This window comes from Manis pentadactyla, chromosome 8, assembly GCF_030020395.1.
Source record: "Manis pentadactyla isolate mManPen7 chromosome 8, mManPen7.hap1, whole genome shotgun sequence".
NCBI classification, from domain to species: domain Eukaryota; kingdom Metazoa; phylum Chordata; class Mammalia; order Pholidota; family Manidae; genus Manis; species Manis pentadactyla.
In genome coordinates, this window is record NC_080026.1 from 34,264,967 (window position 1) to 34,292,589 (window position 27,623).

Consider the following 27,623-nt stretch of genomic DNA (forward strand, 5'->3'; position numbering starts at 1 on the left):
GGCTAAAGGTGACATAATAGACAACTAGAAACTTTTTTTCCTTCCAAGAGGGAGGAGGCTGACATCCGGGTCTTAGTTGGCACATCAGGATGGAATTCAGGAAGAGCTGTCCCCTTTCCATATACGGCACGGACTTTGGGGTCTGGTCTGTTCTCCCCCTATGGCATCTCTCTGTTTTGTTTGCATGTCCTTGTTTTTCCTTTCTCCAGCTTAACAATAACAAGCCAGCTTGAGATTTATAATGTGGCACTTAGGCAGTGAAAAGAAGAATGAGTCAAAGGTGCCAGCGCCCTTTGATTCTTGTCCTTCACAACAAAAAGGAGGACACTGAAACAAAAGAGACTAAGTAACTACAAGGAGAGTTATGGGATACCCTGTTCCTGAGGAGCTACTTCTAAACTCCAGTTGTGTGGTTTTTATCATATAGCCCAATTGGTGTGAAGGGGCAGCAGAAAATCCCATACCTCATTAGACAGCCTCCCAGGGGAGAGAGGGAGGCGAGTGGGAGACGGCCTCTCATCCCCTACTATTCCAAGAGGATTACAAGGTATTATTCCAAGACTCAGATTAGCAGCAGTTCAAGCCAGCCCTTGTCTTCATGGTTTTGTAGGATACCTTCAAGGTAGTCAGGTGGCATGGTAGAGCTACTACTCCCTTACAGTTCCTAGGCCTGTGGTACAAGACTATTGATTGCATAATGGCCAGGACACCTCTAAATTGCTTTCCTAATCCCCAAATAGGATAGCAAATCATAAATAATAGCATAGCCCCAGGGGGAATGGCAGAGAGAATGAAGACCTGATAGTTGATAGTCCCCATCATATTCCTATTTTCACCAGTCTGGCTCCTGCAGAAACCAAACAGAACCAGGAGGTTGACAGCAGACTGCTCCAAATTCCAAGTTGTAGCCTCAGCTATAGCTGTGGCACTTTTACTACAGCAGATGCACAAGACCTCAGGCACAGGGTATGTGGCTATTGATCCTTTCCATCACAAGCAGGAAAGAAGACCAGAAGCAAGAGTATATATTCACAGTCTTCCCCCAGGGCTATGTCCTAAAAAAATATATATATATATGCCTCTACGGAGGCAATGGGATCAAAGTAAGGAAGAAGTGAAAGTGGAGGCCTCACAGGCATTGGAAAGATATATCACTACCCTTAGCAGAGTGATAATATATGGGATTTTAATTCTGATTTCTGACCATCAGTTCATACATCAGGACTGTATCTGTTTGAGGAAATAAAAGCTTAAAAATATCCCAGGATGGAGAATCTTCATAGATGCTCTTCTATGTTGTAATCTCAGGACTAGGCAAGAATGTTTTATTGATCACAAAGACTCAGTGCTCCCTGAGAAATGGGTAAATTATCCTGGCCTGTGGAACTCGGGAAGGCCATGTGCCTTTTTTGGCCAATGAAATAGGACCAGAATGTGAAATGTGTTACCTCCAGGCAGCCAGTTTAAGAGCTAGGTTGTCTTTTCCCTATCTCTGTGATCATAGAAGCATGTCAAAATGGGACATCTAATCAGCCTAGGTCCCTGAGTGACTACATGTGCACAGGCCCACTGCTAACCTGCAAGGACTAGCATCAGTGAGAAACAGATTTTTGTTTTAAATAGCTGAGATTTGGGGAGTTTGTTACCACAGCATATCTGAGCAATCCTGACTGGACAAAAGTCTGCTAATCTGCCCAAAGCCCAGAAATTTACTTGGCCTTTGCAGTGGACATTTGTAGTTGCTTTTCCCGGGTCCATTTCCCTGCCCCCTAACTTCTGACAGAATTCCACAGGATTCCAGTAAAGCTAACTACCCCCAGCTTCAGGAGGCATATTGTCTAGGCTGAGCCAATCAGAACGTTTCAATTCCCCAGCATGCCATTGGGTCAGTAGTGGACATGTGCCCTAAGCTGAGCCAATCAAAGTGAATCTTAGGATTTTTACTTGGAATGCACATATTTACCAACATTACAACAATTGCCTTATTTCCTTATCATTAGTTACATGCTATTTTACTAACTGGAATGCACATATTTAGCAACATCACAATTGCCTTATTTCCTTATCATTAGTTACATGCTATTTTACTAACTGGACTATGTATTATTGAGAACAGGAATCATGATTTATCTTTTTATTGCCAGGACCAAGTGTAATGGGTGGCACAAAGTAGATGCTTATAAGTGATCATTGATCAATTATATGGGGAATAAAATTTTATTCTTTTCCTTCAAACTTCACTCCTCAAATTTCAGGGCAACCTATATGTCTGGATAACCACACTCAATTATTTGCACCTCTATATTTTCTTCTATCCTGATTTAAGGATAAATTAATTTGCCCAGTGTTGGTCTTCTGTGTTGGTAAAAATTTTCTTCTCATTTGTATGTGATGTGTATGGCATTTGTATGGCTACTCAGGGCAGATCGCTTCTGGGCTCCCTTCTGCTGAGCAGCATCACCACCAAAAACCCCACAGTGAGTGAAGCAACTATCTGCCCCTCTGTGACTCCACCAGACCAGCCACATGCTTTTGGAGTAGTCTCACTTCCAAGACCAGCTCACAATGCCTTATCATATTGGTCCTTACAATATAGAAATAATACCAAATACCAAACAACCTAGAGGGCTAATTTAACCTTTCCCATTCTCCTCAAATCACCCATCTTCCTTTTCTCCCTTCCCAGAATACACAACCCCACCATTCATAACTTAGCCTCTTCCTCTGGTGAAAACAGAAGTTATCAAATGGGAGTTTTCTCATTTTCCTGAAACCAAATGTCTACAACTATCCTAGCCTCCTTTCCTCGTCCGCTTAACCTACCACCTGTGCTTTCAAATCTAACTTTCCCTTATAGAAAAATATCTTGTACCATCTCTCAATCCTCTGTTGGCTTGCATATGCATCTGCTTTTTCACGAATCCTTCCCATTAGTTTTTAAATGCACTCAAGTCTCTCTCTCTCTTAAGAAGAAAGCTTCACTTATTCCCTATTAGCTGCCATCTGTATTTTTCCTTCCCCTCACATTCAATCTTCTCATTGTCTTCCAAAAGCAGGAAAGACAGTGAAGTACAGTGGTTAAGAACATGGATTCTAACACCAGAATTAAAATTCATTGTCATTTAATGGCTTTGAAACTGTGGGCAAGTTACTCACTGCCCTATGTCTCAATTTCCCCATATATAAAAGATAATAGTATTATCTCTTTGATAATGCTGGTGTAAGAAAGAGTTAGTGTATGTAAAACACTAACAGTGTTTGGCACACAGTTAAGTACAATATAAACATTTGTTGTAATTGCTTTCACAGTACTTACATTTCTTCACTGTCACTCACTTTTCAGCCCATTCTGACTCCATCACTTCACCCCAGTGTTTACTATTAACACCAATGACCTCTATGTTGCTAAATCCAACAAATATGTTTCAATCATCATCTTACTTGAGGTCTAGGCAGCAGTTGACAATGTTAACGCTCTCTTCTTGAATGCTATCTTTCCTAGTCCAGGGCTTCATTTACCACCTGCTTGCTGGACTCTAACCCAACTTTACCTGTCGTCCAGACCTCTCTCCTATAGTCCAGATCCCACAAGGCCAGTAGTACCTGAACATCTCCCCTTGACTGTCTCAGACATCTCATGTGCACACCCAAAAGTGAGCCATGCTATCTCCACAACCCCCTCTACCTTGAATATTCTTTCAACTCCTCTTCACCTGGCTGACCCCTACTCCTGCTTTAGATTTTTAGCTTTAGTATCACTTCCTCAGGAAAGCCTGAGGTGAATGCCCTCAAAGAAACTTTCATAGCACCCAATACCTCTACTTCATACCTGCAATGAGATGACAAGCTACCCATGGGCAGGGACCATGTCTGTCTTCTCACTATTGTACCCAGGACCTGAATGAGGAAGCCTCCAGAGTCCTTTAATTTGAACTGGGGTCTATCTGCACTCTTTAACAAGTATTATTGGTGCCACTTTGTGCCAGGCCAAGACAATACTAAGATAGTTAAAACTTGACATAGTATAGAGAAGCCTAGCAAGTGAGACAGCATTTAACCAAACCTCCAAATTATTTTCAATTATAAGAGGTTCATGAATGACTTAGCCTACCTCGGGGAGATTTCATCCTTTGGACAACTAACACCATAGCACTGTCTCTAACAATGCAACAATTCCCAGGCCATCAGTGCAACTGTGGGGATTTTGCCATTGTGTTTACACCTCACTTATCATTTGGGTACCGGTACCCAACCGTACCTCAGCAAGCCAGCACTCATAACCCAGCACTCCTGCGTCCCAGCGCTAGGAGCAGCAGTTTGCGAAGAGGTCTCCCTTTGACCCATGCAGCTACACTGCCGCTGGGGAGAGTGAAGGCGCGTTAGTTCAAGGGAGGAGAAGCCGAGGCCTGAGGTTGGATGGCTGTTTTAGTGAGAAGACTGCGGCTAAACCCGGGAGCGGTAACTAGGGCTGGAAATAGAGCACAAGTTGTCATTTGGGATAGGGCTGATTACTGAGAGAGTTACAAGGTGCGCCAACCACTAGAGCCAATCCCGCGAGACTATAACGAATTCCCGGGGATTCCCTCCAACCAGGTAGACACCATAGGGGCGGGGCAACAGGAGACGGCGACGCGAGGCCGCCCGCCTTGGCGGCGATCTCGAGAGAGCTAAGGTTCTCGCGATCTTTGCGAGCCCGACTATCCACGCGGAGTGCAGTGTGTGTGTCTTGACCGGAGTGCGGGGAGGGCGGAGACTGTGTGGGAGGGAGAAGCCCCTTGGTCTGCCCTACGGAAGCCTGCGAGGGAGGGCGGTGAGCGCTACCCGGTCGTTCTGTCCTGATGCCCAGTGCCAACGCCAGCCGCAAGAGTCAGGAGAAGCCGCGGGAGATCATGGACGCGGCGGAAGTGGGTTTACTCCTTCCCCGGGCCTGGGAGGACACCCCGTGGGCCGGACTGCACAGAGGGAGGGAATAGGGTGAGCGGGGCCCTGTCCTCGGGGTCCCTGTCGGCACTTTGCCTGCAGGCCGCTGGCCTGGGGTCCGGGCAGCCAAAGGCCTCACTGGGCCTCTAGGGCCTTTGCCCAAACAGCGTGGCCAGACCCACTGCGGATCGCATTTCTCACGAGGGCTCCCGGGAGGCATGGCCTGCAAGAAGCGTGTTCCGGGGTGGGGTGGACGTGAAGCATCAACTGTCTCGGAAGGAGCGGTGGGGGTCACACTTGAGACTCCCGAGTTAGGCACGTTCTTCACGTAATCCACCTCCTCTCCCCGCTCCTCCCCGGGAAAATTTTAATGTCCACTAGTTGATTTTTACTCAGCTCTCGCGTTCTTAATGTTTGCAGGTTACAACAGTACTACGTAAAACGGTCTACCATTATGTTTAATGACCATTTAAATATGACAGCTTGAAAAATACTTGTCCCTTTATTTACTTTCTCCAAGCAATCCAGTGAGGTAGGTAGGGAAGTTTGCCGCGAATACATTTGGGTGAAATGGCCCAAAATCATGTGAGAAATTCATAACACCCAGTGGTCCTTTGCTTCTTTTCAGAAATGAAAGTTTGAAACTATTTTACAAGTTATGTGTGCTGTAGTGTAATTGAGCCTAATCCCTACCTGGCTTCTAATTTTTTCTATTGAGGAATTGTGAATTTGTGATAAACTACATAAGGAATAGGTTGTGTTAAGAATATCAGGTGGATAGCGTTGGTGAAATATGAACAGTACTAATTATCTTTTATTTCTCTTCACACACTGTAACCTATTATGCAGCCCTCATGCCACATTGTATGACTGTATCTACTAGGGCTTGGGTTATCTTTGTCTTTAAGGTGTTTTTTATCTTGCTCTTGTTTTCTTTTAATTTGCAAAAGAAATAATTTCAGTAAGCATCTTAGCATGTTGTCTGGTTTATTTTGATATAAACACAAAATCCAGTATTCTCCAGATCTAAAGGTGAGGATTCTAACAGATAGCTGTAGAGTGGCAGAAACTTAATTGTTTCATACATATCTTAAGTTACCTTGTAAAATCTAAGGAAATTATTTTTGTATATTCTTGATCTGATTAATTACATAAACTGTGCACCCTTGCCAATAGCATAGGTCTAGATATAAGGTAGACAGACATGTGGCAGAGTTATTTTATAGCTTGAAGTATCTGGTGATCATTTTAGAGGTAGAGTGAGATTAAAATAAAAAGCCACTTACCTATTTAGTAAGTAAATTTGTTAAAAATAGTCTGGACCCTAGGTCTCCTGTTTGCTGTTACTGACTTTAAATCTCTAACAAAGTCAGGTATTATATAGTCAGCATTGGATGGCTTGCAACCTGGTGTGCTGAAGTCAGTTTTTAGAAATAGGAAGCTGGTGAATTTTTTGATGATATTTTACAAAAGGAATGTTGTAGTTAGTTTATACCTAACATCTCCAATTTCTAAAAACTGTGGACATCTGGTGCTCAGAAAGCTTACCCAGAAAACATTGGTTCTCTTTTGAACATCTCTTCCTGTAATAGGAAGTTAATAAAACTGTGGTGCTCCATCCTACTCCCTTCACAGAGGAAATTTATAGCCCTGCTTTGAAGTAGTTTAATCTCCTTTTTGAAGAAAGTAGTTCAGATGTGTTGAGTGTGTGTAAATGTTATCTGAGAATGCTGTTATGTATGGTATATCGACCCAGAAGTGGCAATCTCCAAAACAAACTAACCAGGAACTGGGTGCCTATCTTTTTTTTCTATAAAGTTCATATGTAAATGATATGACAGATTTCCACACTTTAAAACTATTGACTCTGAATTAATAAAATGGTCCAAAAGTTAAAACGAATTCCTTTTTATATTCTGTTATTTGTATCTATGTGTTTACTATGCTGTTAGTGTTTAAACAAAGAATCATAATGCAAAAAAACTTTTTTTGTAGGATTATGCTAAAGAAAGATATGGAATATCTTCAATGATACAATCACAAGAAAAACCAGGTTAGTAGTTATGTGGTAATAAAGCATTTTTTTCCTTTTTATTCCAAGAAAGTGCTTCATGAAGTTTTAAATGAGGTTGACATAACTAAAAGCATAACTCTGAAAACTTTAAATGACATTAATAACCCAAACAGAAGATTATAGCCCTGCATAAACATTATTGGCTTAGGGTCCCTAATCAAGACAGGAAAGAAAATATGTTAAATGAGTGTATTTTAAATGGCAAATTATATTAAAAAGATAATTCCTAAGTGATTAGGTAAAAGATTTAAGATTTAACACTGGCCTAGAAGATAAAAGAATAATGTTTAATAATAACTGTTCATCATATGCACACTTTTTGCATGTTTTATGAACCTACCTCCTTTACTTACTCTTCCCCTATGACTTAATTGTATTTCTTTGAAATTGACTTCTCTCGTATTATTTTTCCTAGACCTGTAGGTTTTCTATTAGTAAACATTTGCCTTCCTTTTGTTTCTATTTTGTGTATGTAATTTCAACAGATTTATCTTACTCAACTACTTAACAACCATTTTTCTTTTGGTACACACCCAAATTAGATCGTTCCATCTTTGGTACAAATGCAAACCTTTAAGTTCTGGCCCATTGGAAGTACTAAGTACAACTGACCCTTGAACAATGCACCTCTCCCACACCCTCCCAGTCAAAATATCCGCATATAAATAGAATTTTCCAAAACTTACCTACTAATAGCCTGCTGTTGATGGGAAGCCTTACCAAATAACATAAACAGTCAACATATTTTTTGTTACATGTATACATATTGCTACAATAAAGTAAGCTACAGAAAATGTTTTTTCAAAGTGTTGCTCATGTCCGTAAAATTTCCAATATATTTATTGAAAAAGATTCACATACAAGTGTGCAGTTCAAACCTGTGCTGTTCAAGGGTCAATTATAGTTCTGATTTAGAGGCCTGCTTTATTAATTTTATGCTCTGGAAATAATATTCCTTTAGGTTAATCTTACTGTTATTTTGGGTTTGATTTATTACATCATCACAAAATCACTTTTCCTTCCCAACTTTGTTGGAAAAGTGTACAATAAAAGACCGAAATAGCTTGCTAAAAACAAACCATTTCCAAAGATAAAGACAGTGAGGTTAAATAATTGAGTTCATGGTGGGATGCAAGCAATATTGTATAAGAGATGACATTTTTCTGCTAGGACAAGCAGAAGTGATCATTTGGGACTTTTTTTTCAGCTTGAAGTATCAGTGTACACTTGGACTTCCTTGAGGTCTAACACAAAGCAGCTCAGGGGAGTTGCAGTCTCTTACATAAGCCCTTATCATTCATTGCCATAATTACTGTTCCCATTTGGCTGGCAAATCCAGACTACTGTCTTCTACATACAAATGCTCCTCACTGGAGGGAAAGATAAACTTTGTATGTAATGATTTCAGTAATGTAACAGTAACACTACCTTTGATTTTCCCTCTGCTGAAGTCCTAACACTTGCTCAACATAGTTTCTTTTTTCATCTGCTTCAGATTCTCTAAATTCCTTCATTCTAATGCCAGTAACTTAAAAGCGTGGAGGAGGCAGTAATTATCAAACTGAAACCAACTGCCACTACTCACTGCCATAGCAGTACTGCTGGGAGTGTGTGACATGTGCCTCAAGTCCTTGTGGACCTGTTACAGGTTGGATCCCAGTGCTGATTAGTCAGAATGCCACTTGAAAAAAGGGCCATTACTCTTTCCAAGTACTGTTAGAATTATTGAAATCATGACTTTTATTTGTAAGTCTCCTCTTTTAGATTTATGATACTCTTATTTCGTTTTGAGTTTTGATTGCCCGGTTAGTAAATAGTTTTTCTAATCTTGGTATTTTCAAATCTGTCTTTTAAAATTTTAGGCTGTTTTGTCTGTCTTTTCTCCTTAACACTTTCTTTTGCCCGAATTTACACAGCAGAGTTGCAAGTTGAATTAACTCATAAGGTCCATTGGTTTTGTAGAAACTCTCTTTTAAGTCTGATGGCTTAAAAATTCCTCATTCATTCTCTGTTTTTGGCAATGAAAACTGTATTCTCTGGTAAATCAAATTCTAAGCTGCATCTTTGCTCTAAGAGACAATTATAAATACATTTAGACAAAGTAGATAAAATATATTTATAATGTGATTTCATTATAATATTCCTCTCAGATTTCTTTTTTTTTTTTTGTAGATAATTATTTTTTATTGAAGGGTAGTTGACACACAGTATTACATTACATTAGTTTCAGGTGTACAACACAGTGATTCAATATTTATATACATGATAATTCTAGGTACCAGCTATCACCATACCAAGTTGTTACAATATTTTGACTATATTCCTTCCTTATGCTATACATTACATCCCGGTTACTTATTTATTTTACAATTGGAAGTGTGTACTTTTTTTTTTTTGTGAGGGCATCTCTCATATTTATTGATCAAATGGTTGTTAACAACAATAAAATTCTGTATAGGGGAGTCAATGCTCAATGCACAATCATTAATCCACCCCAAGCCTAATTTTTGTCAGTCTCCAATCTTCTGAAGCATAATGAACAAGTTCTTACATGGAGAACAAATTCTTACATAGTGAATAAGTTACATGGTGAACAGTACAAGGGCAGTCATCACAGAAACTTTCGGTTTTGCTCATGCATTATGAACTATAAACAGTTCAAATATGAATACTCATTTGCTTTTTATACTTGATTTATATGTGGATACCACATTTCTCTCTTTTATTATTATTTTTAATAAGATGCTGAAGTGGTAGATAGATACAAGATAAAGGTAGAAAACATAGTTTAGTGTTGTAAGAGAGCAAATGTAGATGATCAGGTGTGTGCCTGTAGACTATGTGTTAATCCAAGCTAGACAAGGGCAATAAAACATCCACATATGCAGAAGATTTCTCTCAGAACAGGGGGGGTGAGGTTCTAAGCCTCACCTCTGTTGATCCCCAGTTTCTCACCTGATGGCCCCCCTGCGACTGTGCCTGTCTTAGGTTGTTCCTCTTTTGAGGAATCTTACCCGTCTCTGGCTAACCAGTCATCTTCCGGAGCCATACAGGGAAATGTAAAGTTGGTAAGTGAGAGAGAGAAGCCTTATTGTTTGAAATCAGATTTCTTTTTAGTTTTGTTGATAACTAGGTCTTAACTGCATGTGATATTGACAAATTTAGTTACAGTTAGGCAATATAACCCTTGAAGACAGAGATCTTTTTATTACTCTTGATATTGTGATGTCTATTACTGTGTTTTTAATTAATACCTAATTTTTTTCTTTAATATTCAAATTATAGCTTATTTAGAATAACAGAATGATTTCTGAATCATGATTGCCTCATATCACTATCTTCAGATAATAGTTGCCTTGTCACAGTTTTCTTATTTGGGGGACTCTAGATGTAGTGCCTTGTTATTAGTATCAGAGGGTATAATTGTTGGGGCTCCCTTAGAGCCAAAAGGGGAAGTTACTGGCTTACATGACTGGGGAACAAAGTATGAGATTACACAGGCACGATTGGATCTAGAGGCTCAGATGGCATCTTCTGAGATTTCTCTCCCCACTTCTTGCTTCATTATCTCATCCTGCAGGCTCAGATAGTGGGAAAGATGGTGGCTGCAGTCCTATGCATATACCATCACAGCTCAGCAACCCCAGGGAAGAGAGCTTCATTCTCAGTATCTGTATATTAAGTCCCAGAGACTTAATACCTGAATCTAGGGGGTAACATGCCCTTGCCTGCATCAGTCACTGTGTCCTGGGGAATGGTGTACTATGACCGCGCAGGCCTGGCACAGTCTTCCCCTGCAGCCAGCTGACTTAAATACTGTAAAACAAGGAAAAATACCATGTCCACTTAGGCAAAGGAAGGTGAAGATAGGCTGTGTTTGTCCTTATAAGGCATTGAAGTGTTCAGCAGCTTTGCATTTTGAAACTCTGACTCCAGTGTAGACTGAATTAGGGAATCGGGAGACTGCTGTTAGAAGACTATTGTACTTTAGGCAAGAGAATACTACTTTGAGATGGTGGCAGTGAGGATGAAAGAGATTTGGGTAGATTTTAGAGATACATTTAGAAAGTACAATTCATAAAACTTGAAGCAAATTGCATATGGGGGTTGATAGAAAAGAAGGTGTCAGATTGAAAATTAAGATAATACCAAGTATTTATGCTAGCTGACAAACCAAAATAATTACGATCTTTTTGTAAATTCGGAATTACAAAATTCTTCCACTTACTTACTACAGATCGGGTTTTGGTTCGGGTTAGCGACTTGACAGTACAAAAAGCCGATGAAGTTGTTTGGGTGCGTGCAAGGGTTCATACAAGCAGAGCTAAAGGTAAGGTTAATTTAATGACTATAGCTGTTTTGGTAAGGACTCTGAATTTTTTGTTCTGCAAATTTCTCACAAAGTAAATCTTTGAAAACAAAACAAAAGCATCTGTTTCTTTCTTAAATCACGGTAAAGTATTAGCCTGTGGTTAGTTATTTTTAGGTTTTTACAAGACTTTCTTAATAATTTGACCTTAAAGAATCAGATAAGATATAAGACTTCAATAAGGTACTTCCCTAGCATCTCTCAAAAGTTTAATTTTCTGAAGTAGAGTGTTTTTTTTAACTCATTTTAATATCATTAATCTACAATTACATGAAGAACATTATGGTTACTAGACTCCCCCCTTCACCAAGTCCCTCCCCACAAACCCCATTACAGTCCATCAGCGTAGTAAGATGCTGTACTACTTGTCTTCTCTGTGTTGCTCATCCCTCCCTATGCCCCCACCCAACATTATACATGCTAATCGTAAGGCCCCCTTTCTTTTTCCCTGCCCTTATCCCTCCCTTCCCATCCCTCCTGCCCAGACTCTTTCCCTTTGCTAACCGTTAGTCCATTCTTGGGTTCTGTGATTCTGCTGCTGTTTTTTTCCTTCAGTTTTTCTTTGTTCTTATACTCCACATATGAGTGAAATCATGTGGTACTTGTCTTTCTCCGCCTGGCTTATTTCACTGAGCATAATACCCTCTAACTCCATCCATGTTGTTGCAAATGGTAGGATTTGTTTTCTTCTTATGGCTGAATAATATTCCATTGTGTATATGTACCACATCTTCTTTATCCATTCATCTATTGATGGACACTTAGGTTGCTTCCATTTCTTGGCTATTGTAAATAATGCTGCAGTAAACATAGGGGTACATCTGTCTTTTTCAAACTGGACTGCTGAATTCTTAGGGTAAATTCCTAGAAGTGGAATTCCTGGGTCAAATGGTATTTCTATTTTGAGCTTTTTGAGGAACCTCCATACTGCTTTCCACAATGGTTGAACTAATTTGTATTCCCACCAGCAGTGTAGGAGGGTTCCCCGTTCTCCACAACCTCACCAACATTTGTTGTTGTTTGTCTTTTGGATGGTGGCGATCCTTACTGGTGTGAGGTGATATCTCATTGGGGTTCTAATTTGGATTTCTCTGATGACAAGCAATGTGGAGCATCTTTTTATGTGTCTGTTTGCCATCTGAATTTCTTCTTTGGAGAACTGTCTGTTCAGCTCCTCTGCCCATTTTTTAATTGGATTGTTCACTTTTTGTTCGTTGAGGTGCATGAGTTCTTTATATATTTTGGATGTCAACCCTTTATCAGATCTGTCATTTATGAATATATTCTCCCATACTGTAGAATACCTTTTTGTTCTCTTGGTGGTGTCCTTTGCTGTACAGAAGCTTTTCAGCTTGCTATAGTCCCACTTGTTCATTTTTGCTTTTGTTTCCCTTGCCTGGGGAGGTATGTTCATGAAGAAGTCGCTCATGTTTATGTCCAACAGATTTTTGCCTATGTGTTTTCTTCTAGGAGTTTTATAGTTTCATGACTTTCATTCAGATCTTTGATCCATTTCAAATTTACTTTTGTGTATGGGGAGAGACAGTGATCCAGTTTCATTCTCTTACATGTAGCTGTCCAGGTTTTCCAGCACCATCTGTTGAAGAGACTGTCATTTCTCCATTGTATGTGCATGGTTCCTTTCTCATATATTAATTAACCATATATGTTTGGGTTAATATCTGGGATCTGTATTCTGTTCCACCGGTCTGTGGCTCTGTTTTTGTGCCAGTACCAAACTGTCTTGATTACTGTGGCTTTATAGTAGAGCTTGAAGTTGGGGAGCGAGATCCCCCCACTTTATTCTTCCTTCTCAGGATTGCTTTGGCTATTCAGGGTCTTTGGTGTTTCCATATGAATTTTGAACTGTTTGTTCCAGTTCGTTGAAGAATGCTGTTGGTAATTTGATAGGGATTGCATCAAATCTGTATATTGCTTTGGGCAGGATGGCCATTTTGACTATATTAATTCTTCCTAGCCAAGAGCATGGGATGAGTTTCCATTTGTTAGTGTCCTCTTTAATTTCTTTTAAGAGTGTCTTATAGTTTTCAGGGTATAGGTCTTCACTTCCTTGGTAAGGTTTATTCCTAAGTATTTTATTGTTTTTGATGCAATTGTGAATGGAATTGTTTTCCTGATTTCTCTTTCTATTAGTTCATTGTTAGTGTATAGGAAAGCCACAGATTTCTCTGTGTTAATTTTGTATCCTGCAACTTTGCTGTATCCTGATATCAGTTCTAGTAGTTTTGGAGTGGAGTCTTTAGGGTTTTTTATGTACAATATCATGTCATCTGCAAATAGTGACAGTTTGACTTCTTCTTTACCAGTCTGGATTCCTTGTATTTCTTTGTTTTGTCTGATTGCCATGGCTAGGACCTCCAGTACTATGTTGAATAACAGTGGGGAGAGTGGGCATCCCTGTCTTGTTCCCAATCTCAAAGGAAAAGCCTTCAGCTTTTCACTGTTCAGTATGATGTTGGCTGTGGGTTTATCATATATGGCCTTTATTATGCTGAGGTACGTGCCCTCTGTACCCATTTTGTTGAGAGTTTTTATCATGAATGGATGTTGAATTTTGTTGAATGCTTTTTCAGCATCTATGGAGATGATCATGTGATTTTTGTCCTTTTTGTTTATGTGGTGGTTGATGTTAATGAATTTTCGGAACTGGTACCATCCTTGCATCCCTGGCATGAATCCCATTTGGTCATGGTGTATGATCCTTTTGATGTATTTTTGAATTCGGTTTGCTAATATTTTGATGAGTATTTTTGCATCTATGTTCATCAGGGATATTGGTCTGTAATTTTCTTTTTTGGTGGGGTCTTTGCCTGGTTTGGTATTAGGGTGATGTTGGCTTCATAGAATGAGTTTGGGAGTATTCCCTCCTCTTCTATTTTTTGGGAAACTTTAAGGAGAATGGGTATTATGTCTTCTCTGTATGTCTGATAAAATTTTGAAGTAAACCCATCTAGCCCGGGGGTTTTTTTTCTTGGGTAGTTTTTTGATTACCACTTCAATTTCTTTGCTGGTAATTGGTTTGTTTAGATTCTGTGTTTCTTCCTCGGTCAGTTTTGGAAGGTTGTATTTTTCTAGGAAGTTGTCCATTTCTTCTAGGTTTTCCAGCTTCTTAGCATATAGGTTTTCATAGTAGTCTCTAATAATTCTTTGTATTTCTGTTGTGTCCATCATGATGTTTCCTTTCTTGTTTCTGATTCTGTTGATGTGTGTTGATTCTCTTTTTCTCTTACTAAGTCTGACTAGAGGCTTATCTATTTTGTTTATTTTCTCAAAGAACCAGCTCTTGGTTACACTGAGTTTTTTCTATTGTTTTATTCTTCTCCATTTTGTTTATTTCTTCTCTGATCTTTATTATGTCCCTCCTTCTGCTGACTTTAGGCCTCATTTGTTCTTCTTTTCCCAATTTTGATAATTGTGACGTTAGACTACTCATTTGAGTTTGTTCTTCCTTCTTTAAATATGCCTGGATTGTTATATACTTTCCTCTTAAGACTGCTTTTGCTGCATCCCACAGAAGTTGGGGCTTTGTGTTGTTGTTGTCATTTGTTTCCATATATTGCTGGATCTCAATTTTGATTTGGTCATTGATCCATTGACTATTTAGGAGCGTGTTGTTAAGCCTCCATGTGTTTGTGAGCCTTTTTGCTTTCTTTCTACAATTTATTTCTAGTTTTATACCTTTGTGGCCTGAAAAGTTGGTTGGTAGAATTTCAATTGTTTGGAATTTCCTGAGGCTCTTTTTGTGGCCTAGTATGAGGTCTATTCTGGAGAATGATCCATGTGCACTTGAGAAGAATGTGTATCCTGCTGCTTTTGGGTCTAGAGTTCTATAGATGTCTATTAGGTCCATCCGTTCTAGTGTGTTGTTCAGTGCCTCTGTGTCCTTATTTTCTGTCTGGTGGATCTGTCCTTTGGAGTGAATGGTGTGTTGAAGTGTCCTAGAACAAATGCATTGCAGTCTATTTCCTCCTTTAGTTCTGTTAGTATTTGTTTCACATATGCTGGTGCTCCTGTGTTGGGTGCATATATATTTATAATGGTTATATCCTCTTGTTGGACTGAGCCCTTTATCATTATGTAATGTCCTTCTTTATCTCTTGTTACTTTCTTTGTTTTGGAGTCTATTTTGTCTGATACTAGTACTGCAACACCTGCTTTTTTCTCCCTATTATTTGCATGAAATATCTTTTTCCATCCCTTGACTTTAAGTCTGTGAGCGTCTTTGGGTTTGAGTTGAGTCTCTTGTAAGCAGCATATGGATGGGTCTTGTTTTTTTATCCATTCTGTGACTCTGTGTCTTTTGATTGGTGCATTCAGTCCGTTTACATTTAGGGTGATTATCAATAGGTATGTACTTATTGCCATTTCAGACTTTAGATTTGTGGTTACCAAAGGTTCCAGGTTACTTTCCTTACTATCTAAGAGTCTAACTTAACTCACTTAGTATGCTGTTACAAACACAATCTAAAGGTTCTTTTCTATTCCTCCGCCTTTTTCTTCCTCCTTCATTCTTTATTTATTAGGTATCAAATTCTGTACTTTTTGTCTATCCCTTGATTGACTTTGGGGATAGTCCATTTAATTTTGCATTTGCCTCACAATCAGCTGCTCCACCCTCCCTACTGTGGTTTTACTACCTCTGGTGACAGCTGTCCAACCCTAGGAACACTTCCATCTATAGCAGCCCCTCCAAAATAGACTGCAGAGATGGTTTGTGGGAGGTAAATTCTCTCAGCTTTTGCTTATCTGGAAATTGTTTAATCCCTCCTTCAAATTTAAATGATAAACCTGCCGGATGAAGTAATCTTGGTTCCTGGCCCTTCTGCTTCATGGCATTAAATACATCATGCCACTCCCTTCTGGCCTGTAAGGTTTCTGCTGAGAAGTCTGATGTTAGCCTGATGGGCTTTCCTTTGTATGTGATCTTATTTCTGTCTCTTGCTGCTTTTAACAGTCTGTCCTTATCCTTGATCTTTCCCATTTTAATTACTATGTGTCTTGGTGTTGTCTTCCTTGGGTCCCTTGTGTTGGGGGATCTGTGGATCTCCATGGCCTGAGAGACTATGTCCTTCCCCAGATTGGGGAAGCTTTCGTCAACTACCTCCTCAAAGACACTTTCTATCCCTCTCTCTCTCTCTCTTCTTTTTCTGGTATCCCTATAATGCGGATATTGTTCCGCTTGGATTAGTCACACAGTTCTCTCAGTATTCTTTCATTCTTGGAGATCCTTTTTTCTCTCTGTGCCTCAGCTTCTCTGTATTCCTCTTCTCTAGGTTTCTATTTCATTTATTGTCTCCACCACCGTATCCAACCTGCTTTTAATACCCTCCATCGTGCTCTTCAACGATTGGATCTCCAACCTGAATTCATTCCTGAGTTCTTGGATGTCTTTCTGTACCTCCATTAGGATGTTGATGATTTTTATTTTGAACTCCCTTTCAGGAAGAGTCACGAGGTCCGTCTCATTTAAGTCTTTCTCGGGAGTTGTATTAATAACTTTACTCTGGACAAGGTTCCTTTGGCGTTTCATGTTTGTATATGGTGCCCTCTAGTGTCCAGAAACTCTATTCTGGAGCTGCTGAGCCCCTGAAGCAATGTCCGGGCTTGCAGGGGAGCGGTACTGGTGCCTGGGGGGAGGAAAGAGCTGTTCCCCCCTCCCGGCTCCTGTGCCTGTCTCCACTGCTTGAGCCAGTGGGTTGTTCACACAGGTATAAGCTTTTGTCCCAGAGCAGCTGGATATGGATCCCTGCTTTCCACAAGCGGCCAGAATCCCAGTCTCCCCAGGAACTCTGCCTGTATTAACTTTCCAACCCAGTAGTCATGTGAGTCTCATGAAAGCACCATGAAATGTAGGTTTGTGCTCCCAGAGCAGATCTCCAGAGCTAGGTATTCAGAAGTCCCAAGCCTTCCTCTCCCTCCCTGCTCGGTTTTTCTTCCTCCCACTGGTGAGCTGGGGTGGGGGAGGGGCTTGGGTCCCACGGAGCCACAGCTGTGGTACGTTACCGGTTCGCTGATGTCTGCTCTTTCCAGGTGTGTGCAGTCTGGCGCTTCCTCTTTCCTGTTGCTCTCTCAGGATTAGTTGCGCCAATTAAGTTTTCTAATTGTATCCAGGTTTAGGAGGAACCCTCTATCTCTCCACTCAGGCAGCCATCTTTAATCTCTGAAGTAGCATGTTTTTGAATTGCTTTTCATTAGTTAGTATTCTTACATTTGTAGTATTTAGAATGGGAAGAAATGGAAGAAAGATAAGCTAAGACTGAGTACAGTAGCCACTGGTAACGTTTAGTTACTTAAATTAAAATTCGGTATTTCAGTCACTACTGTTATTCTGAATGCTTAATAGCCACAGTGGCTAGTAGCTCCCATATTGGACAGATAGCACAAATATAGAATATTTTTACATTATAGGAGGTTTTGTTGGACAGTACTGAGAATTTAGCATAAACAACAAAAGAAAGATTAGTGTGGTGTGGACAAACCTCAGTTCCTTATAGAAAATTGTCTTAGCTTAGTGTTCAGAGTTGTTTAAAAATACTAATGACACTCATATTAGTTGATAACTTTATATTTTTCCCACATTTTTTCAAATTTGATCATCTTTGCAAATGTGTCAAGTAGGCTGAGCATTGCTACCCCACTTTATGAATGAGGAGGTTAAGGTTCAGAACAATAAAGCTACTTGGCCTCAAGTTCTTGTAGTCATTGGTGGGATATGAACAGAATCCAGAAGCTTTCTAAGATACCTTCTGTCTCCCTAACAGAATTAGTTGCTTCTGTAGTATTTAATACACTCTACATTATAGCATTTCTTATATTGTGTTTTAAAAATTATTATAGAATTAATATAGGCCTATTATTTCTTAAATTACGGTATTTTGTACATATCTCACACTCTAAGTATCATTACTTTTGAGAGTTTGTGGTTCCAGTGTCCTCCCCTCAAACATGAATAGTGATGGACTTTGAGAAGAATTCTGGTGGAGTTTTGACATTTTACAAAACGCTGATTTGCATTTGTGGAAGGTTAGACCATTCTACCAGCAGATAACCAAGTTGTAACCCTTCAGTTCATTGTCTTTCTCCTATTAGACATAATAAATAAAATAGAACAGAGGGTGCCCTTGTTCTGTCCATACTGGGCAGTTTGTTTCCTAAACAAATTTAGCAAATTAAGAAATAGAAAGCATAAAAGCCTAAACCAAGAATACTTGCTTGCACATTGTCCCCAAAATCAAACAGCTTGCATATCAATAAGGATAACTGCAGTAAATTGAAACACATCAGATATATTTAAATCCGTAAATTTATAATAATGCTGAGGCAGACAAACAGAAAACCACAGAAACGAGCTCATTGTTTTGGAAACTGGTAAATAAAGAGAAAGTATAATTTCTGTGTGAGTTGAGTGTATCACTGGCTAACCAAATAATAGATGTGGGGAATTGTCTTTTGAGAGAAGTAGTCCTGCTAATAAAATTTAAAAAGAACATTAGACTGTCATCATTTTGTCCCTAGTAAATTATCTGGCCATTGATCAGCATTGATTACTAACAACACACTAGGGACACAACCAGAAATATTTTATGTCTATTCATAAAAGAATACACCACCACCCAGTAAAGCAGCCTTGTCCAGAAGATTGTACAGGCATCTCATTAAGTCTTTACATCTACTCACCAACTTACAGGACAAAGGAACATGTTTAGTGGCAAAGATGATGCAATCAGCAAAATCTACACTATAGGAATCTGCTGGTCAAAAATGATCTCTCCAAATAAATTGGAAGGTGTGGCAAAACCAATGTATTAAAACAGATTTAAGATATCTCTCAACCGTCACTTATCTGGACCCTAATTTAAATATTTGATTAAAAAAAGCACTTGAGACTTGGAAATTCAAGTACTGGGATGTTAGATGTTAAAATACAGGGATTTTTTTTTTCGTTGAGATAGTAGTGTGGTAACATTATTTTCAAAAAGATCTTATATCTTAGGGATCCATACTGAATTACCTAATGGGTGAAATAATGTGCCTGGGGTTTGTCTCAAAATAGTATAGATACTGAGGGATAAGTGGATTGGGGCAAAGCTGAAACAAGAATAGCCATGAGTTGATAATTACTGAAGCACATGGGGATTATAGGTAGACACTGGTATCATTTACAAATAATGATCATCTTGTTCTTTTCTTTCATATGTTTATCTCATTTCTTGTTTTTTCTCTTTGCAATAATTAGTGGATTCTACAATACTACAGGGATTATCACAATGTAGAATTTCTTAAGCAACAGAGATTTAAGTTCCTGATAGGGTATATCATGTCTTTAGGTGTTCTGTAAAAAAAAGAAAAAGCTATTAGAAAACAATGCCAGAGTTTAAAATTTTTTTTCTTCTAGTTCCAAGTTTTCTAGTACCAGAAATGGATGTTAACATTTTATCAGACCTTTTTCCAGCAGTTTTCCCCCTCAAAATATAATTGTGTTGAGTGTATTATATAGAGGTTCATTATACTTTTCTTTCTGCTTTTGTGTTTGTTTGAAATTTTCCATCTGATAAAAAATGAAGAATGAAATACAGTTGATCCTCGTTATTCATGGATTGTGTATTTGCAAATTCACCTACTTGATAAAATGTTTGTAACTCTAAAATCAATGCTTGCAACATTCACTGTTACTCACAGACATGCTTATGTGCACAGTGGCAAAAAATTTGAGTCATGCAGTGCACAGATATCCCTGAGGTCAACATGGTGAAGCTCTTCTTTTATCAGCTCTCGGACAAGTGTCCTTTGACAGTCTATTTAATGTCACAATCGTAACAGTTTTATGCTTTCTTGGTGATTTTGCTGTTTAGCATGGCCCCCAGGCATAGTGCTGAGGTGTTCTGTAGTGTTCCTAAGTGCAAGAAGGTTGTAACATGCCTTACTGAGAAAATATGTGTTAGATTACATTTTTTAGTTAATCGTGCTCACTGTTGGCCCTGAGTTCAATGTTAATCAGTCTACAATATACATTAAATAAGGTATCTTTAAACAGAAACAAAAAACAAGGCAATGTGTTGATGGACTAATGAAAATATTGTGACCAGAAGCTCTCTGAAACCTAACCCTGTATATCCCCTAGGAGCAATTGTTCAGTATTCGCTAATCCTTTGTTCTTGGTGACTTTATAGAACATAACTACCACAAATAACAAAAATCAACTATATGTAATTGTAATGATTTGCAATAATGGCTTTCTTAATGTTGAACCATTTTTGAATTGTTGGAATAAACTGAATTTCGCAAAGGTGTTGGTGGTATTCTGTCCCGAACAACACATTCTTGGAAACTGTTCACATCTTACATGCTCTTTTAACAGCAGACAGTCCATAGCAGCGCGATTCTGAGGCACCGCAGCTCGCAATTCTCTCACTTCTTGGTGGAGTTCAGATAATACAGAAGCAGTCAATTTTGTTGTTTTGCTGTATGCGCAGGCCAGCTTAGATATCTCCTTTAGCATTCCAACGACAAGTCCAGGAACCAGCAGGAGGAACGCAGCTGCAACTGCAACAGCAGCAGGACCTCAAAGCTCCAAGTTTTCATCACAGTCAGATGGCAGAGCTCGGAGAAGCCTCTTGTGCTTATATTCAGGATGGTCTATTAGAGCAGGAAGAATGTGTCTCACCCCACAAACACCTTGATAGTGTGGAGAGAGGGCTTGATATGTTTTGTTATTACACAAAAATACTTAACCATTTGGAAGTCTATATCCAGCAGACTATTTTACATTGATTGTACAATTACAGTAAGAGGGTACATGAGTACAATTAATACACACACAATCAGTAATTATAGTAGTACTAACAGGTAAATGTAATTGGGCATCAGAAGTAAGTGTCTTAGGGGGAAGAGTGACATTTCTGTAACATAAAACATTCAGTAATAAAGTTTAGCATTATTCCTTTTGACAGCACTTTTTAGGTAAGTATATATCAGGTAAATAAGCCAAATTAGTCAAATACTTTCTTTGATCAGAAGAAATTCTACTGATATGTTCCAGGGGCCCTCTGGAAAATATCAGAGTTAATTGAGAGGTAAAAATACTTTTTTAAAATTTGGTCTTGGGAAGTTGTCAAAAGGTTTTAAGGCACTTGCCTAAATAGAATTATAGTTATTAAATAACACTTATTATTTAACTAGAATGATAATAAGAAAGTTTAAAAGCAAATGCAGAAGGTTACATAGTTGTTAACACTTAGCTTAGTCTTTTTAATATTAGGATCTTATTTTCTTAAATACTCAGACAATTCATTAAGACTTTAAGCATAAGAAACTGTTTTAATAAAACAATTAGAGAACCCTTTGCAATCTTTCAATATTAAGAGCAGAATAACAGTTAAAGAATACTTTGTCTTTCCAACTGAAAACAAAACTCCAATTTTGCTGTGTTCTCGATATTAAGACTCACTTGCTTTAATTTCAGATAGCACGACTGTATCTGTAAGAATATAGTAATTTATTCTTCATTTGCCCCATGGTCCCAAGCACATAAACCGGTGAGAATTATGCCTGGGCTTGCCTGGGGCTTGACTGGGTTTATCCCGCCTTATCTCTTAACATATTGACCCTCCCCCAAAGCAACAGGCTGAGCGGATCTGCCACAACAAAAGGCACCACGCTGCTGCACCACACTGCTCTCTCTCTCTCTGTTTCCCTTTAAATAAATAGCTGTACTTTAGAACAATTAACCTTCTTTTACTCTCAACAAAACGAATTTCCATTCTTTATACTTTCTCTTATTAAAACACACATCTTAACATACTAAAATATTTTCCTTATTATATCAAGTAGTTTTCATTAGAACTTAAAACTATTTGATACTTTAACTTTCAGTGAACACTGAAAAATAGGCCACTGTAAACTGTTACACCAACATTCTTCAGATTGATACATTTATGAACATATTTTATCATTTTTGGAAATGTGCCTTATAGCACAATTTCTTATTAAGTACAAAATACGTCTATATAGCTTAGCAAACTTTAAGAATTTCGGTTACCACAAAAATTCTCAAGCTGTTTGCAGATATATACATTTATACATTAATACAGTAATATTATTAAAAAGTTTATTTGCTACACTTGTTTACTTATTTTTAGCAACATGCCAGATTACTTATAAAACTTTTACTAAACATCAAAGTCAAGCTTTTCTTTAAGCATCTTCTTGAAATATTTAACAGGTAACATCAACTTAAATGACTTTAAGTAAACTTTGGCAGTTAATAACAAGGACATGTCCGTATCAGTTAAGCTTAAATTAGCGTTAATGCATAATATTTTTTATTAGATTTTCTGGAAGTTTTAGAATGCCCAATTTTCACAAGCGCTTGTTTTTAAATCAATTTTTATTAATACCATCCGGAGGTAGAAAACATTTTTTATTTACACGCTTAGACACACAAACATACAGACCAAGACATAATGACTACAGTTAGCAACACTTTTCATATAAAAACATACACAGACAAACTGACATAAAGATTTGAGTTTCTAATATTCAATTGTCTTCTTTCTTCTTAGTTTATTTAATTAAAAGTACTTCAGTTTTCAAGAATACACTCTAAGGGCAAGCAGTTTACATTACCGGGTTAAGGTTTAGAAAGCCCCAGTCCAGGGGGCTGGAAATACCAACTGGAATTTTCTTTGGTCTGTGGGCAGTATAATGGGATTGTAATTTTTTTCCTACAACAATTGGGATTCAGAGGAGCTTTTTGAGGGGAGGGGAAGGGAGGTGGTGGAGCTTTTGGGGGAGGGATAACAGGGAGAGGACAGGAGTCAGTGGAATTATTAGGGGAGGAAACTTTGTCCGTCGGTGACGGGGAAAGACTCGACAGTCGGTAAGGGTGGGAGTCTGTCTGATGTCTGAGAGGGGTTTGCAGCGGAATCTGAAGGATGTTCTTTGAGAGAAGGGGAGGCTGGCCAGGAAGCCTCGGAGGGGGGACGAGAACGGGATCTCATGTTTTTTTTCTCCCTCAATGACAACTTTCTGCAAGTCAGGCTACTCGCGATGAACGCCCAAGATATCATTAATAAGGTTCCAATAGCTAAATGCTGACACAGGTACTTTTTCTGTACCAAAAACTCTGTAATACTCTTGAAGGCAATCGCCTATCCGTTGCCATTTTTTTTTTTTACTAATGGTTCCTTCTTGAGGAAACAGGGACACACATCTTCAATAAAGACTAAAAAACGTTTCAAATCTTTTTTCTTAACCCTTGTTCCTCGTGTCCTGAGGGACTCTTTGAGTCGGCTATGAACAAATCTTCCTGCAAGAATGCTTGCCCCATGACATGCGTCGCCGATTGAGTACACACGAGTCTGTCTCACGCCGGGTTCAGAACGTGGCGACTCTGGCGAGGGTCTAGCTGCAGACACCTAAGACAGTATGTGTCTGAGACAGATACCCAGAGGGAAATTTCTGGGTTGAAGAATATGCAATTTAAATTTCTAACACCAGGTTACCCTCCAGAAGTGCTACACTCAGTCACATAAATATGTGACTGTACCACTTCTTCCTCATCCTTGCAGTAATGATTGGTTTCTACCAAAGTAGACTATCAAAAAATAAATAAAATCTTGTGCTCTGAATTTGTAAAACTCTGCTGCCTTTTTCATCCTTACATAGGAAGTAATTATGTCAGTAAATAATGACTTATCTGGAATCATTCATGTGTTTTAACTCCAGAAGTAGTAACATATTAAAACTGAACTTAGAAAACAACCCATGCTGTAGAGCAAAGCTCTGAAAAACCTTGAATAAGGATTTGGGAGTATCAAAGTCATAGTGTCGGAAGTATGACAACTAGAATCCTGTCATGTGAAAAAAAAAACCAAAAAAACTATTCTGTTAATATAATGAAAATCTGTATTTGTTCCTTAAATTAAGAGCAGTGGTTTTTTTTTGTTTGTTTTCTTTTTATTAAGGTATTATTGATATACACTCCTATGAAGGTTTCACATGAAAAAACAATGTGGTTACTACATTTACCCATATTATCAAGTCCCCACCCATATCCCAATGCAGTCACTGTCCATACAGATGCACTATTTGTTTTCTCTGTGCTACATTGTTTTCCTCATGACCCCTCACACCATGTGTACTAAACATAATATTGGAGTCTGTGAGTCTGCTGCCGTTTTGTTCCTTCAGTTTTGCTTCGTTGTTATACTCCACAAATGAGGGGAATCATTTGGCACTTGTCTTTCTCCGCCTGGCTTATTTCACTGAGCATAATATCCTCCAGCTCCATCCATGTTGTTGCAAATGGTAGGATTTGTTTTCTTCTTATGGCTGAATAATATTCCATTGTGTATATGTACCACATCTTCTTTATCCATTCATCTACTGATGGACACTTAGGTTGCTTCCATTTCTTGGCTATTGTAAACAGTGCTACGATAAACATAGGGGTGCATCTGTCTTTTTCAAACGAGTGCTGCATCCTCAGGGTAAATTCCTGGAACTAGAATTCCTGGGTCAAATGGTAAGTCTATTTTGAGCATTTTGAGGAACCTCCATATTGCTTTCCACAATGGTTAAACTAATTTACATTCCCACCAGCAGTGTAGGAGGGTTCCCCTTTCTCCACAACCTCGCCAACATTTGTTGTTTGTTTTTTGGATGGTAGCCATCCTGACTGGTGTGAGGTGATATCTCATTGTGGTTTTAGTTTGCATTTCTCTGGTGACAAGTGATGTGGAGCATCTTTTCATGTGTCTGTTGGCCATCTGAATTTCTTCTTTGGAGAACTGTCTCCAAGTATCCTCTGCCCATTTTTCAGTTGTTATTTGCTCTTTGGGTGCTGAGGTGTGTGAGTTCTTTATATATTTTGGATGTTAACCCCTTGTCAGATATGTTATGTACAAATATATTCTCCCTTACTGTAGGATGCCTTTTTGTTCTGTTGATGGTGTCCTTTGCTGTACAGAAGCTTTTTAGTTTGATGTAGTCTCATGTTTTCACATTTGCTCTTGTTTCGCTTGCTCAAGGAGGTGCATTCAGGAAGAAGTGCTCTTGTTTATATTCAGGATATTTTTGCTTATATGGTCTATGAGTTTTATGGCTTCATGACTTACATTCAGTACTTTGATCCATTTAAAGTTTACTTTTGTGTATGGGGTTAAACAATAATCCAGTTTCATTCTCTTGCATGTGGCTGTCCAGTTTTGCCAACACCAGCTGTTGAAGAGGCTGTCATTTCCCTATTGTATATCCATTGCTCCTTTATCATATATTAATTGACCATATATGCTTGCGTTTATAGCTGGGCTCTTTAGTCTGTTCCATTGGTCTGTGGTTCTGTTCTTGTGCCACTACCAAATTGTGTACTGTGGCTTTGTAGTAGAGCTTGAAGTTGGGGATCATAATCCCACCAGCTTTATTCTTCCTTTGCAGGATTGCTTTGGCTATTTGGGTTCTTTTGTGGTTCCATATGAATTTTAGAATGATTTTTCTGTAGTTCACTGAAGAATGCTCTTGGTACTTTGATAGGAATTGCATTGAATCTGTAGATTGCTTTAGGCAGGATGGCCATTTTGACAATATTAATTCTTCCCATGAGTACAAGGTGTGTTTCCATTTATTGGTATCTTCTTTAATTTCTCTCATACGTGTCTTGTATCTTTCAGAATATAGGTCTTTCACTTCCTTTGTTAGGTTTATTCCTAAATATTTTATTCTTTTTGATTCAGTTGTGAATGGAATTATTTTCTTGATTTCTCTTTCTGCTAGTTCATTGTTAGTGTATTGGAATGCAACAGATTTCTGTGTATTAATTTTGTATCCTGCAACTCTGCTGAATTCAGATATTAGTTCTAGTAGTTTGGGAGTGGATTCTTTAAGGTTTTTTATGTACAATATCATGTAATCTGCAAACAGGGACAGTGTGACTTCTTCCTTGCCAATCTGGATGCCTTTTAATTCTTTGTGTTATCTGATTGCTGTGGCAAGAACCTCCAGAAATATGTTGAATAAAAGTGGGGAGAGTGGGCATCCTTGTCTTGTTCCCGATCTTAAAGGAAAAGCTTTCAGCTTCTCGCTGTTAAGTATAATGTTGACTGTGGGTTTGTCATATATAGCCTTTATTATGTTGAGGTACTTGCCCTCTATACCCATTTTGTTGAGAGTTTTTATCATGAATGGATGTTGAATTTTGTCAAATGCTTTTGCAACATCTATGGAGATGATCATGTGATTTTTGTCCTTTTTGTTTATGTGGTGGATGATGTTGATAGATTTTCTAATGTTGTACCATCCTTGCATCCCTGGAATAAATCCTATGTGATCATGACAGATGATCTTTTTGATGTATTTTTGAATTCGGTTTCCTAATATTTTGTTGAGTATTTTTGCATCTACATTCATCAGGGATATTGGTCTGTAATTTTCTTTTTTTGTGGGGTCTTTGCTTCATTTTGGTATTAGAGTGATGCTGGTCTCATAGAATGAGTTTGGAAGTATTCCCTTTTCTTCTTTTTGGAAAACTTTAAGGAGGATGGGTATTAGGTCTTCACTAAATGTTTGATAAAATTCAGCATTTAAGCTATCTTGTCCAGGAGTTTTGTTCTTAGATAGTTTTTTGATTACCAATTCAATTTCATTCCTTGTAATTGGTCTGTTCAGATTTTCTGTTTCTTTCTGGGTCAGCCTTGGAAGGTTGTATTTTTCTAGAAAGTTGTCCATTTCTTCTAGGTTATCCAGTTTGTTAGCATATAAGTTTTCATAGTATTCTCTAATAATTCTTTGTATTTCTGTGGTGTCTGTAGTGATTTTTCCTTTCTTTTTTTTTTTGATTCTGTTTATGTGTGTAGCCTCTTTTTTTCTTGATAAGTCTGGCTAGGGGGTTATCTATTTTGTTTATTTTCTCAAAGAACCAGCTCTTCCTTTCATTGATTCTTTCTATTGTTTTCTTCTCGATTTTATTTATTTCTGCTCTTATCTTTATGTCCCTTCTACTGACTTTGGGACTCATTTGTTCTTTTTCTAGTTTTGTTAATTGTGAGTTTAGACTGTTCATATGGGATTGTTCTTCTTTCCTCAAGTAGGCCTATGTTTCAATGTACTTTCCTCTTAGCACGGCCTTCGCTGTGTCCCACAGATTTTGCAGTGTTGAATTATTGTTGTCATTTGTCGCCATATATTGCTTGATCTCTGTTTTTGTTTGGCCATTCATCCATTGGTTATTTAGGAGCATGTTGT

General features: G+C 38.5%; 1 protein-coding gene across 1 annotated transcript in view; it reads left to right on the plus strand.

Annotated features, from left to right (window-relative positions):
* Nucleotides 1-4,678: 4,678 nt before the first annotated feature.
* The window catches only part of DARS1 (aspartyl-tRNA synthetase 1), a 101,101-nt gene continuing 78,156 nt past the window's right edge, over nt 4,679-27,623 (plus strand). The window contains exons 1-3 of the mRNA XM_036886618.2: nt 4,679-4,904; nt 6,916-6,973; nt 11,232-11,324. Coding sequence (XP_036742513.1) covers nt 4,839-4,904; nt 6,916-6,973; nt 11,232-11,324 — 217 coding nt within the window. The 5' untranslated portion in view covers nt 4,679-4,838. The remainder of the gene's footprint in view (nt 4,905-6,915; nt 6,974-11,231; nt 11,325-27,623) is intronic.